Source organism: Frankliniella occidentalis, unplaced genomic scaffold (genome assembly GCF_000697945.3).
Source record: "Frankliniella occidentalis isolate FOCC.00 unplaced genomic scaffold, Focc_3.1 Scaffold418, whole genome shotgun sequence".
In the NCBI taxonomy this organism is placed as follows: domain Eukaryota; kingdom Metazoa; phylum Arthropoda; class Insecta; order Thysanoptera; family Thripidae; genus Frankliniella; species Frankliniella occidentalis.
Window position 1 is genome coordinate 180,630 of NW_026267539.1, and position 13,618 is coordinate 194,247.

The window sequence follows — 13,618 nt, forward strand, 5'->3', positions numbered from 1 at the left end:
CCCCCAAGGCCGATGCTGTCATGCTACACCCACCCTCGGGGGAGGGCTTAACTAGGCCGAGATCGAGCGCCACCTCCCTTCCAATAACTCCCACGCCGTCATTCCCTCTCTTCGATTTACAGGCGTTCCATCGGAGGTTTCTCCTTCTGGAGCTCCATGTTGATCCCCGGGGCGTGCGCCGGGCTCACCATCTTCATCGACCACGTCAACAGGCGTAAGATAGTCATGAACACATTTTACAACATGGTGAGTATGCATCACAGCAGGGCTCAATAACTCGTGTCCCCTAGTAATGCCAAATGCACTTAAATACGCAACGCATTCAATGCGGCAAACGACCGAGAATTGGCGCAAGAGAGAACACAATTCAGACGCGTTTAAACTTAGCCGTAAATGCGAAATCGACCAAATATCGACATAGAGGCAGGAAATGTTCTCACTAGGTACCTTTCATGCGCGTTACCGAATCAGCGCTACTAGTGTAGGGTTTACATCTAGAGAGACTCTAGTTTACATCTGGAGATCGGTGACGTGGAGTGAGGTGGTCTTCCCTCATCCCCACTGAACAATCAGCCCCCTCGACTCTTCAGGCTTTGGAGTACCTCTACGTTCGGGCCCAGATTGCCGGCATAGTGCGTCGCAGTGCTCCTGTGGACACAATCGCCTTCATGGTCATCAACGCCATGCTGCTCTCCCTCTTGCACAAGGAGAGTACGAAGAAAAAGAAGACGCCCGTATTTTGGTTGGTGGAACTCTGAAGAAACCATGCATCTTCTTGATGAAAGAAAGACACCGATTGTAACACAAGTCTTGTTTGTAGGTTTTTTATACCCGAGAGTGAAAGAATAGAAATCAATACATCAACCCAAAAAACTTGTCCAGTTCCCCACAAGGAAACATGCTGGAGATCAGCCTTGCAGGTTCGAATGCCAATGATCATAAATGTAACAGTAAACATACATTGTAAAAACTGCGTACTTTTTCTGGTAGATTTATCATTTGTTCAATAGGCTACTACAAAATACTCAGCATTGGCTGGAGCACTACAAGCCCTACGAGTGGTGATGGCTAAAGGAAGTACTATTGCAAATGATCCAACTACATTTTTCAGAGAATTTTGTTCTAAAAGAACTGGGGCTGGCATTTTATCAGTAGGAGGATACGTATTTCTATACAAGGTTTGCATCTCAGCACCAATATAATTTCTTTTTGGCTCAATGTTAAATAAATGTGTTAAAAGATTACCTGTTAACTTTTGCAGGTTGCACGGTGTGCCTTGGCTTTGAGGTACGGATCAGACAACTATCAGCATAGTGCCATTGCAGGTCTGGCTGCAGGCACAGCATTTTGGCTCCAACCCAACACTACTATCCTCACATCTGCACTCATTGCTACAATACGCGTTAGTATTCCACACAATCAAAAATAAGAGGTAAAGAAAAATTACAGACTCAATTTTGCCTTATGCTTCAGCTGCTGCTTGATTACTTACCAAGACAACTGAAAGCACTTCGTGAATGGCCTATGCCCGAGGTACTTTTTGCTCTTTGCAATGGCATTTTATTTCATGCACGCTGCATGGACATGGCTCATTGTCCTAGATTTGTTATTCACATGATGGATACTGCTACAAGAAACAGGTAGGCGCACCAGCATCTCACCTATTAATTTTCTCAATCAGTCTAAATATGAGTTTTTGAATTCCTTTTACAGGTCAAACACAATTTACAATACATACTTAAAGCTCATAAATAGTGTACAACTAAAAACATGAAGAACGTGTTTGGACTATGAAGGACAAATTTGTTCATGCCTTGCTGAGGTTGAAATTAAAAGAGCATGAAAACATTTCTAAATGAAGAGGGGATTTAGCACCTTCAGTTGATAAACCACAGAGGTTGAATAATAATTATTTTTTAAAAAACCTAGCTAAATTGGTTACATGCTGAATGCTTTATTCCATCAGCCTACAAATTTGTACATTTGTTGAAATATCATCACCATGCAGATTCCCCTAATCCTAACGATTCACGCAGCAGGTCACTGAGAATTCAAGTAACCTTTTCAACATAAAACTTTATAACGAAATTTTAAACATCTGACATAATTGGGCAATCATCCTCAAAAATACAAGACTGTGCAATCAAAATATGTTCTGACTAAAGTAGGTATCCAGGAATATAATGAATCCAGGATATACTGGCACAGTAGTCAAGGAAATAGAACTATAAAGAGAACTTTAAACCAGACAATCATCTCTCTTACTACCAGACTTTTTGTAAGAAAATTGTATTCGCACCAGTTTCAATGGTTCGCAATCCAGTAAACACTCTTTGATAAAATTTCCGGGCGGCATCAAGCAGTTTTCAGAAAATGCACACCACCTAGTTTTTCACTGAATGAATTCTACATGAAATCAACAGATAGTGAACCCAGAAGACCATCTTTCACAGAACTGATTGTAAAACATTTGTAATTAGTCATCACTTCAAAAATTAACAACAAAAAAGTTACTCTATTGAAGTGGAACACGCCCCAATAAGTATTGCACCACATTTACTGTGGTTACCAAAATGTGAAGTATCACAGAAAAATTAAAATAAGGAAATGTCAAAATTTATTCAAAATGAAAGTCAAGATGAATCCTGTGACATTAGGAAGACCATTGACTTCTATATAGTTGTTGTAAAACACAAAAGTCATAATTTCTACCTGTTCCCGGGTTACCTGATAAGACAGATTGAATGCACATTTACAGCAATACAAATTGAATGGACAAGTAATAATCAACTTAAGATTCTAAAGTATTGGCCATAAATAAAGAATTCAGACTACAGAAGATAGTTAGGGACCGAGAAGTTCATTTGAGTTGTCAAAAAAATGTAGGATTTCATGAATAGATGAATGATGTGATGAGTATCACAAAAAAATGTGCAACAGCAAGATAAGGTTGACAAAGTTCATGAGAGTAAAATTAATTTGAGTGAAAATTTAGGTGAAGGAAAAGTAGATTTCTGTTCTTTCAATCAATTAGAAGACTGATCAATCTAGGTTTTTAAACAACCTATAAAATTATATAATGCCTACTCAAGAAAATACAAACATCAACTTTTGACTTATAAGTTAGTTTTATTATTACACTAAAACGTTCACACAGCACAACCCAGATGGTGAGTCTTCAAAGCTTGTACAGGGTGTCTACTTATTACCTGAAAACATTTAAGTTAAATATCTCATATCCAATCTGGATAAGGATTCAATGCAGTCTTCATTATAAATGTACAGCTATTTTCTTTACAAATACTAAAAATTAAAAACCTTATTTAGACCAACCAAAACATTCATTTTATGTTTCAAATAATAGATTACACTGTAAATGTGTACAATTTAAATAAAAGCAGTAGCAATAAACTTTAATTAAAAAAACTAGTTTTCTGTAGACACCCTACAACTAAATATCACTTTGCACAGCTGTGTATACCTTACAAAATGTTACAAATGAGTTGAGACTCGTCCTTACTATATATACATTCAAGAGCACATTTACTTTTCACTCCAAACGGTCACATTATGAATAAAATGCCTCAACTTACTTGGAACCATCACAATTAATTCTTGCGTCAGGAGGTATAGCACAACATGACTGCATTCTCTGAGGTGATTCCATACTTGGAATCTTTCCACAGCTGTACAAAGTGGCAAGGTATATGTACAAACCTCCTATTGCACAAAATCCATTTTCAGAGCTTACTCTGGCTTTTGTTATCAGCTTCATAATTTTGGCACAATTTTGATGCAAGACTGCTGTGGCATGTTGATAAAAAAAAAAAAAAAAGGCAAATTAAATGACATAAAGTTTGCATGCTGTTAAAGTAATTTTTATAAAAAAAATGATTCAAAACAAAATTTACATTAAAATTAGAAAACCCACAGTTATCAGACAGCTCTGAAATCATGGAACCATTTAAAGTGCAATGATTAGATAAAGAAAATAAAATCTATGGCCCACTACAAATCTTGGCTGGGTTACAGATAAAGTCAACATCTTAGAAGTCAATTTAAACAACCATATGTGACATGTCCAGTCCACTTGACAATAAGAAAGTTTCAAAATTTACATAAGACAAATTGTGAAGGAAAACTTAGATAAGAATTCATTTCAGGATGCGTACGTTGAGAAATTCAGAAAAAGTAGTAAAATAGGCAATACACACTTATTACCAGAAAGAACATGCACACTGAAGCTTCTCAACATACCATACCAGTCTTGCAAATGATACTGACACAAAGGTTTGGAATAAGCATGGTTTACCATACACATAGGCTGTAATTCACTTGCAGTGGGTACCTCAATGTAAATAAAAAAGAAAAAAGAAAGTGGGGTAGCGGGGGTTGAATACCCCTAAATAAGCAGTCTACCAACTAACCAAATATCAGATTGACAAAAGAGATCATGTATCAAAAGCCATGTTATCACTACAGAGCCTCAATACCTTGAAGAATAAAGGTTTGAATTTAATGAACATAAAATTGTAATGAATGGCAGCTTTGATTTTCATGTCAAAGCATGACTAAAAACAAAATAGTTTGGCCAAATCTAGTGCTAAAAAAGCAAATTAAAAGAAAGGGCTTTGTGAATCCACCAGTGCATCACTGAATTTGATGTGTGAAAGTAGATGTAACAAATGCTCCAATATGGACTTTTGTCTATAGATAACTAAAATTACTTGCACTCTACAAAAGTGGTACAGAATGAAAAGTAAGAATTTCTTACTTACTAAATTGCCAACCAATTAGTACTGGTGAACAAAGGGGACAAGCTGCCATATTTTCTTTTTAGTAAGATATTACTTTACATACACTGAATTCAAACAACAATGGCAGGTATATACCTTGATTGACTCTCCATAACTTTTACAATAAGTCTTCAAAAAGCCACCTTTGGCAACATTGGTAAAATCAACTTCTTCCTTTGGAATGATTATTCCCAGTGTGGTATCCATTTGGTTCATTTACCATCAGATAGTCAAATTACACATTTATAAAAATAAGCATGATCCTATTTAATTAACAGTATGTTATGTACAAAAGACAGAAAGAACTAAATACAAGTGAATTAACAGGATACTTTGTAATACGGATATGCATCACCTAGGTTGATTTTGGTCCGACCAAAACCAGATGCTGCGTAGCAAATCTTTGAGGACAGGTGAATCTACAATACACAAACCAGTCTTCAGTTCCTTGACATCTATGATAAGTTGCGAAGTTTGAATGAAAATTAACTTAGCAACAAACGGAACTACTATCTACAGCAGTGGCACCAGCAAAGTGAATAGGTTAGAAGAATATCAGATCACACACAAATGGAGCACTTTTCTGTGAGATTCATGCATGACAAAATTAGGCTTCTAAAAAACGACAATGAAGATAATTTGAGCAAAAGTAATGTAATACCAACTGATTACAGAATTGATAAAAATTTCATTTAACATGGCCCAAAGAAGTTCCATCATTTCCACTTTTGCTTCCTAAGAATGGTGGTGAGGATCAGAGACAGACCTGTTTTTCTGAAGTTCATTTCCAGGTATCTTTAAGTAAGTCCCCACTGGCACCACTGATTGCTTCTCCATCCATGAATCATTCTTCTGTGCATTCCATGGTAACACGGATTCAACTTGTATTTTGTGTTAATTTTAGCTTACATATGAAGATAGACACATGAATCACCGGTTTTTCCAGTGTTTTTCTGGCGCATGGCAGAGTGTGCATATTTGCACACGCACAAACACACGCGCGCGCGCACACACACGGTCACTCATTAATATAAGTTTCACATGACGAATTTGCACATCATGAAAGACGTGCGCGCTTATGTACTGGTGTCAGTAAATCACCATTGCCATCTTCTTCATCCTCATCATCAGAATCTCCCTCATAATCAACCAAGCCCTGATGAAACAAGATAGATTAGATTAGATACATTGTATTGATTGTACTTGAGTACGGGCTAGCATACATACGCATAAGCCTGGATGGGATACTAACCTTCTTGAAGAGAGAAGACTTCTCTGAAGGTGAGGCATTCAGAGGAGAGCTACTCACTGAGTTGCTCATATTCATGTTGTTATTCATTGCTTTACTTGGGCTCGTTGAAAGTTTACCTGGATTAGTCTCATTCTTCTTCTCCACAAGTTTAGCTGCAAAGCAAGTTGATGTTATTGATTACAAAACCTTATTGAGTACCAGACCAATAAAAAAGTAGATTAGTATACAATATCAAAATATTCCAGAATATCATAGTTACCAAGAGTGGAGTTGAGGTCAGGATCCAACTTTTTCCCAAGAATGTCAGGGTCTGGACCAGGAACTACTGAATCACCTTCATCAAATTCTTCTTCATCGTTGAACCACAATTCTTCCTCCTCTTCTAGCTGCCGCTGGTCACGGCGGTATCGACTGTTTCTTAAAATTGAGGGGACACTAAGAAAGGGCAGTATAGATTAGTGATGGTCACAAAGTGTTGCAAATATATTACTTGTATTTTTAAGCAAGTTTTTACCTATCTAAGGACGGCCGGTCTCGATCTTTAATTTTATCCAGATGTTGATCATACCTCATTTTCAAGGACTTAAAGGTCTGCACATAGTCAATATCATCCAATACTTTGCTAAAATTCTCTACTACATGTATGCATAATGTTTTTATGTCCTCCTGATAAAAAGGTGTCAAAATTTAGTAATGAAGACAGTAAGTACCACACATAGGTGAGGGTAAGAGCTAGGTAAGCGGCGAAGCCCAAGGATTGATCAGGCCAATTTGATAATCCTGGGTGTGCCCATTTCTACTTCAAGAACACAATTGTATCAACTTACCAACTTGATGAATTCAAACATCTCAAGAATAGCAGAATCCAATAAATTGTATCTGCCATTGTTCCTAATAAAAGCATCAATTACAGGGGCAAACAAGTTGCCCTTGATAATATACCGATTGTAAAACTCATCCTTAAGAGCTATAATTTTTCTCATAAATCTCAAGGCACAAAGCACCAAGAAAGTATGAGTAGACTTCATTAGAACCAAAATTCTTCTAAGGAGGTCTTTCGACAAGATGCAATTCTTTATGTGGTATGTGTGATGTTCAACACAGAAAGAGAGCAACTCAAGAATAAGACCTAACAGTTGAACTGTCTGATAGTCCTCTTTAGCAGGCCAATCAGATAGTGTATTGGTGAGAAGAGGACCTGCAATGATAGACAGAAAGTTTACTACACAATCCAACAAGCTTCAATAAAATGCAAAAATAAGTTATGAAAGCTGTACCAATAAGAATGTTGACACTGTGCTTGTAGAAATAGTTCAGAAAATCTGTCTTTTCTGATTTATTAATTGAAGCCATCATGTTTTCTGGATCCAAAAGAATTCTTAGAACTCCCATTAGTTGGACAGCTCCACCTAATTCTGTGTCAGTGTCACATATCATTTGGTCTATAACAACATTCAAGAGCATTTGGTCCTGCAACAATGGTTATTAAATATTAGATCGATGTACGTGAGTTATTAGTCTTACAAACAAATTCATAATGAACAAGGACTCACCTCATCAGTAGAATTGGCTTGCTGCAGTGTGTAATCTCTCACAAAAGAGGGATTGAATTCAACAATATAAGTTAAAATATCTATTGAAGCTGACTTTGTTTGAGGATCATCAGAAGTCAATGTTATTTCTAAAGCCGATAGTATTCCTAGTGAAGTGAGAGTCTGCAAAAGAAAAGTTATAGAATACAAAAAGAAAACTTTACTTTGCAAATCCCAAGGGAGGAGTCATACCTTGTAAAAGTTCTCTTTCCCTTGCGGTTGTAAATTTTGAGAAAAATTACAAAATTCCTTTAGGAATAGTACTAAATCACGCCTCTTGGTTTCTTCGGTTGACTCATCAGTAAGAAATCCAAATAGTTCTGTTAGAAATTTTTCATCCTCCTGTTTATTTAATTAAAAATAAAAGTTTAATGTAAAGGTTTCATGGTTCAAGTAAAGGCGTTTTATGAAAAATTCAGTCAGTTACCTGAACCAATGTGACTATTTCAACTTTATTGAAAAATATGAAACTTGATAATGTGGAGAGCATGTTGTCTTCAAAGACAGATGGTGTTGGGAGTACCACATCCTGAATGTACTGTACTCGGTAGGTTTGATGAATTTTAGCTAGGAGATCAGCATTTGTGATAGGAATAACTTCTTTAAACCTACAAAATTGTAATATCCCAAAGATTAATGAAAATCACCAGATCAGGTTAAAGAAGAGTTACATAAGGGAATTTGCTTACCTTGCCAGTTCTTTCAGGTACTCTCTGTGTTTCTTAGGTGTTGGTGTTGATGGATCATACTCAAGACATCCTACGACATCAAATATTGACTCATCTGTAACAAAATATTTATATTTTTAAAAAGCCAACTAAAACAAAGTATGGTAGGAATCTTGGGCAAGAAAAGGGATAATATACCTCCAAACATCACTTCAAACAAAGCATTTTTGTTTAAAAGAAATATGTTTTTGAACACTTCATACAAATAATGCAAGCCTTCAGTGTTGTCAAGGTCTTCACACATATGAAATAAGTTAAGCAACTTCCGTATGTACCCATCATTTTCAATTGCTACTGCAAGCTTTTCCTTTCTCATAGGAGATGTTAGACAACTGCTGACCACCTGAAAAAAACAAAAAAGTTTGATGTGAAGAAAGCAAATTCTAGAGCACAAGTTAAACTAGGCTAGGTGAAACATTAGTGCAGGATGTGTTCTATGCTGCATCAAGAAGTGCACAACTAGCGAACGCATTTGACCGCATCAAAACACAGCCCCCGAGCCGTTCAGAGTAAGTATATGGTAGTCCATCTCGTTTTGTTATATACCTCGTGTGTGTTCTCTTTACAAACCAATGTGCATATAAACTACACTCGGTTGGCAAAAGTGGAAAGTGATTGGCAAATGACAATCTGGTCCAGAACTTCTTACAGACTAACTTGAGACTAAGTACAAATATCTATGCACATACCTCGTTTATTTCTTCAAGTCGACTTAGCTCACATGGTGGAAGATCAATTGGTGGAGCAGAGTCTGACATTTCATCAAACCTTTCATCTTCACTTTCCTCGACAATGTCTTGAGTAATTTCAACAGATGGATCTTTTCCTTGAACCTATAAGAATATATACGTATGTTGTAAATACACACTGTAAAAATACTTAAAGATTTTTTGGGAAACAGAAATAACCACAAACCTGACAGATTTTTTCCCAGATTTCATCACAGCCTGCTTTTTCTTGGAAGCTTAGAGCAAGGTCAAAATTGTCACCCTCAGACCAAACAATTAATGTGTCCTGGAATTGAAAAAAGTACACATTATGAAATAGGAACAACCATAGCAAATTTATTAAACTGCAATAAATTTAGAAGATTTCAAACCTGTTGCTTTTGATAGGCTGTGTCTGGTTGAATTTTAGACTCCAAAAGAATAGTGCCATCAGATTCTGCCCTGACATGAAGGGAAATCCCCTTCAGTCGATCTACATACTGAGAGGAAACATGGCCAGTTCCGCGGTCATCCCACTGGCGATCTGCATTAAGCGCGTAGAGTTTAACGCGCCTCCGTGTGTCTGTCATCTCCTTAATTGTTTATAAATCAGCACTCATCTGCAAAAATAAGCATGACCTCAATGAATTGCCTAGAGAGATTGGAGATGTTATATTGTGGTTCAAAAACAGCAAACAGAGGGGACTGGCAATACAGTAAGAAAAAAAAAATGTAACCAACTATTTGACAGACAGAACAAAGACACTATTTTCAAAACTGATGCCTTAAATTACAAACTGTTAAAAGATTCATCTCATAACTGACAATTATGTTATTAATGAGATCTAATATAAAATGAGAGAAAGATTTAACATTTACAACATATAATTGAATAATATAGAAAGATTGAGAAGAGATGCTCCAGCTTAGCTTTAATGGTTAAAAAAGGTACTACTGGGTCATCAATGAGATTTATTGAGATTTTACAAATACATTGATAAGAGGATATAAAGCTGAGGTAAGGATAGAGAACTAGCAATATGTCAAGCTGATCTAGATGAAAAGTAAATGATACAAATGTAAAAGGTAAAACGAACGTGGTAAACAGACTAGGGGAGGAGGGGTGAACTGCCATTTCTGATGCTTGATTCACAATAGCCTTGAGAATGTTTAAGATGTGCAAAATCGAACATTTAAATGTAGAGCAAATACAATGTTTTGAAAAATTAGCAGCCCCTAAGTAGCAAAAAAACATAGCACGAAAAAGAAAACTTACAACTGAAGTGACATTTGTTTACTAAACATAGTGTCAACCAAGGGCACGTACGCGGATAGCAGACCTTGGAGCACGGCTCCAATGAACCGGCAACCTTTCTGAAGTTCATGGAAAATCAAGAATCTAATGCGATACGGTAACAGGGGACAAATATTTATATTAAACACACAATCCACGGGAAATGTATAGAGTTGTATAAACACGGGAAAATTGTGCGTTGGCCTGACTCAATACAGTGGTAGATAGCGCCCATTGCCTTGAAAACTACAGGTTAAGTGGGACTCCGGCAAAGTTGAGTCTATCCCACGTAGATTAAAAGAAAACACCGGATCAGAGAGAATAAGAAAATGTAGTTCAAGTTACAACAAATGTGATTAAAACCAGCAATAAACGCGAACAAGGGGAAATTAACCACAACAAAGAATACCGCAAACGAAAATCAATAGAAAGCGGACGCCATGCAGCCACACACATAAAGCAAAGGACAAAACTGATACGCAAACACTATGCTGTACCTAAAAATCATAATCCATTCATTACGCGTTGAAATCCTGTTAGAAAACGTAAATTCCACTCCGCTTTCATTATCTGGGTTATTACTACGCCATTTTGGATTAATAACAACGCTGCACGGGGTTTACACGGACGTCACTACGGACTTCGATTTTATGGCTAGAAGAGCTTGAGTCACTAGCGGCCACGGCTGCGCAACGCCACGGCTTGGTTTCTGAGCGCTCGTGAAATTGCGTTGCGTTAGTCGTCTGTTTTCAGTTTACGGCTTTCTAAGGGGGTAGAGCGAAAGTGGGAGAAACCGACAGTATCAGTGGAAGAATGTCCTTTCTTGGGTCTTCGTTGGTGAGCATGTTATGAATGAATTAGTTGCAGTTCCTTGGCGAGGGAGCACCCAAGAGGAATCACTCTGTCAACTTTGTGTGACACGTTTATCTTTCAACTGTCTTCGACAGACTGTCGTCTGCTTTCACCTGTGTAGGTTGTCCTTATGTACTCTCCATGTGTTTTTATATATTCGTTTCTTTAACATGTCATACGACTTTAAGAACAGAAGACATCCTTAGAATTCTGCTTACTATTTATGGCTTATCCTCTCTAAACTCATCATTCACTATTCTTCGTGCATCAGTTAATCTCTCTGGACACACGCATTACTACAATAACTGTTTTTCATTTTACAATTAACATTAATTTTAAAAGTTTACCCCAACCGTTTCTTACTTTTTCCTTTGTTTTGTTTCAGAGTGGCTCAATGCTGGCTCTAGGGAAATCAACACTACAGCAGACATTGTCTCGGTTGCTGTCAACAGCAGCATCTGGCAAGTTTCAGAAAATGAGCCCTTTGCAAGATAATTTGCCTGAAGATCAATGCATTCTAGTTGATGAGCATGACACTGTTACCGGAGCAGAATGTAAAAGTAAAGTCCATACTGTGAATGCAGACGGACAACTATTATTACATCGGGCATTTAGTGTTTTCTTGTTCAACTCAAAAGGCGATTTGCTTCTTCAGAAGAGAGCATCCTGCAAGGTACTTATTAAAAGTAGACAGTTATATCTGATCAAGACATTGGTGAACATCTCCAATGTCATATCACCCTCTAATTAATCAGTACCCATTCTTTTATTTTCATGTTTGATGTATTTCATTTTATACCTACTGTTTTGTCAAATCTTTACTTGACATTACAGGTTACATACCCAGATTACTATACTAATACCTGTTGTAGTCATCCATTGGCAACCATTTCCAATGAATGCATTGAGAAGGATGCTCTTGGAATACGACACGCTGCTCAGCGCCGTCTGCAAATAGAACTTGGGATTCCACCGGAGCAGGCCAAACCAGAAGAATTTAAATATCTCACTCGAATTCACTACAAAGACAGCGGTGATGGCAAATTTGGAGAGCATGAAATCGACTACATTCTCTTCTTACAGAAGGATGTTACTTACAATTTAAACCCTGATGAAGTAAGCGAGGTAAAATACGTAAAACGGGAGGACTTTAAAAACTTCCTCTCTGATGTGAAGGAACCAATCACTCCTTGGTTCGCTCTTATTGCCAAAAACCAACTACCAACATGGTGGGACAATTTGCATCAACTTGAAAAATTTTATGACCATGGAAAAATTTACAGATATACTTAAGTCTAAGATACATTTTTCCCTTTTTGTTTAATATTTGTATTTCCTGTTCCAATTTTGAAGGAATTTTCCTTGTCTCCACTTGGAACGTTTTCTCTGTAAAAGTTAAGAAATTTGTCTTCCATTGTTTTGTTATGTTTTGTTATGCAGTAAAAACACCAATGGCTTAACTTTTTGATTTTTTTTGGAGTCTTGTTTTATTTATAATTGAAATGCCTTTATCAACTGATTTTAAGTTTTGATAAAAGTTATGAATCATTTTCTCATTTTTATTATCTTGCTGTCTCAAAGAGTGGTAAACCATGTTACTTTAGGAACTTTTAAAATTTGTCTTATGTTTCATTTGTTGATAACTTACTGCAAATAGAAGACTGATGATGTTGACTTATTTTTATGGTGGTAGAAGTATTAGATACCTTTTCTTACATCATTTTAACTTTGAAGATTTTATTAATGTTAGAAATGTACTTGAAGACTGTGCTTGCTGGTCAAATACACTAGGTTTTGAAACTCTCTTTACTTTCTATTAAATCAGTCACATCTGTTCAATGTTTTGATTTAGGAGCTGCTTACTCTGACTCTGCAAGGCATGGTGGAAAGGGAATTCATCTCATGTCTTTATTTAGTTTTAGACGCTTTAGAATTTTGTCACTTTTAGTAGAAAGCAAAGGAAAATAAAAAGACAGCCCTACTGACCACATTTCCTTCTAATAACTTAATTTATATGAAATTTGCACACAATATCTGTGTTAATACGAATAAATGTTGAAGGAAATGTGATAGATTCAGACTACCTATTGCTTTTATGATGACTTACCTATCTAAACCCATGCTCATTGTATATTGTAATTGATTTCCTGCAGGATGATAATATTCAAAAATAGTTACAAACACAATTTGATGAACACTTTTGGTGCTGCATGGCTACACTGAGGTCATACACTGCTGGGTTTTCTATCTCCAAACCCCTGAATACGAGCATGATAAAATTACCAGCCAAGCCTCATCCAAGATTTTGAATAATAGCTATGCAGACCAAGGGCTTGGATCACTTTCAGGAGACAACTTATTTCACTGACTTCATAGGTCTACATTTACCCCCCCCCC

General features: G+C 36.7%; 3 protein-coding genes across 4 annotated transcripts; 2 read left to right on the forward strand and 1 right to left on the reverse strand.

Moving 5' to 3' along the window:
* Window positions 1–103: 103 nt before the first annotated feature.
* On the forward strand, window positions 104–1,928 carry LOC113207946 (uncharacterized). Its single transcript, XM_052274609.1, has 7 exons — window positions 104–246; window positions 591–742; window positions 821–920; window positions 1,011–1,178; window positions 1,262–1,402; window positions 1,474–1,640; window positions 1,714–1,928. The coding sequence occupies exons 1-7, from the start codon at window positions 157–159 to the stop codon at window positions 1,772–1,774; spliced, it is 879 nt and encodes a 292-aa protein (XP_052130569.1). The 5' UTR covers window positions 104–156; the 3' UTR covers window positions 1,775–1,928.
* Window positions 1,929–1,930: 2 nt separating this feature from the next.
* Window positions 1,931–11,027, reverse strand: LOC113207376 (serine/threonine-protein phosphatase 4 regulatory subunit 3). The gene is made up of 15 exons (XM_052274608.1): window positions 10,867–11,027; window positions 9,468–9,695; window positions 9,284–9,382; window positions 9,058–9,201; window positions 8,507–8,711; window positions 8,330–8,423; window positions 8,068–8,248; window positions 7,833–7,982; window positions 7,602–7,763; window positions 7,326–7,518; window positions 6,876–7,246; window positions 6,563–6,714; window positions 6,308–6,483; window positions 6,049–6,200; window positions 1,931–5,952 (listed from the first exon to the last, which is right to left on the reverse strand). The coding sequence occupies exons 2-15, from the start codon at window positions 9,663–9,665 to the stop codon at window positions 5,854–5,856; spliced, it is 2,376 nt and encodes a 791-aa protein (XP_052130568.1). The 5' UTR covers window positions 9,666–9,695; window positions 10,867–11,027; the 3' UTR covers window positions 1,931–5,853.
* A 13-nt stretch (window positions 11,028–11,040) lies between these two features.
* Window positions 11,041–13,211, forward strand: LOC113207953 (isopentenyl-diphosphate Delta-isomerase 1). 2 transcript variants are annotated; one of them, XM_026424735.2, is made up of 3 exons: window positions 11,041–11,206; window positions 11,607–11,894; window positions 12,056–13,211. In XM_026424735.2, exons 1-3 carry the CDS (start codon window positions 11,183–11,185, stop codon window positions 12,512–12,514), a joined length of 771 nt encoding a protein of 256 aa, XP_026280520.1. In that variant the 5' UTR covers window positions 11,041–11,182; the 3' UTR covers window positions 12,515–13,211. The 2 variants fall into 2 exon arrangements, with proteins under 2 accessions (XP_026280520.1, XP_026280528.1); XM_026424743.2 differs by having other exon boundaries at window positions 11,122–11,338.
* The last annotated feature ends 407 nt before the right edge of the window (window positions 13,212–13,618 follow it).

Excerpts from the sequence above, each read along its gene's own strand:
- LOC113207946 (XM_052274609.1), top strand. The coding sequence starts at position 157 with ATGTTGATCCCCGGGGCGTGCGCCGGGCTCACCATCTTCATCGACCAC. Across the intron at positions 1,179-1,261 it reads GATACGTATTTCTATACAAG|GTTGCACGGTGTGCCTTGGC; the intron begins GTTTGCATCTCA and ends TAACTTTTGCAG. Across the intron at positions 1,641-1,713 it reads GATACTGCTACAAGAAACAG|GTCAAACACAATTTACAATA; the intron begins GTAGGCGCACCA and ends TTCCTTTTACAG.
- LOC113207376 (XM_052274608.1), bottom strand. The coding sequence starts at position 9,665 with ATGACAGACACACGGAGGCGCGTTAAACTCTACGCGCTTAATGCAGAT. Across the intron at positions 6,484-6,562 it reads GACCGGCCGTCCTTAGATAG|TGTCCCCTCAATTTTAAGAA; the intron begins GTAAAAACTTGC and ends GCCCTTTCTTAG. Across the intron at positions 5,953-6,048 it reads AGTCTTCTCTCTTCAAGAAG|GGCTTGGTTGATTATGAGGG; the intron begins GTTAGTATCCCA and ends TTGTTTCATCAG.
- LOC113207953 (XM_026424735.2), top strand. The coding sequence starts at position 11,183 with ATGTCCTTTCTTGGGTCTTCGTTG. Across the intron at positions 11,207-11,606 it reads CCTTTCTTGGGTCTTCGTTG|AGTGGCTCAATGCTGGCTCT; the intron begins GTGAGCATGTTA and ends GTTTTGTTTCAG. Across the intron at positions 11,895-12,055 it reads AGAAGAGAGCATCCTGCAAG|GTTACATACCCAGATTACTA; the intron begins GTACTTATTAAA and ends TTGACATTACAG.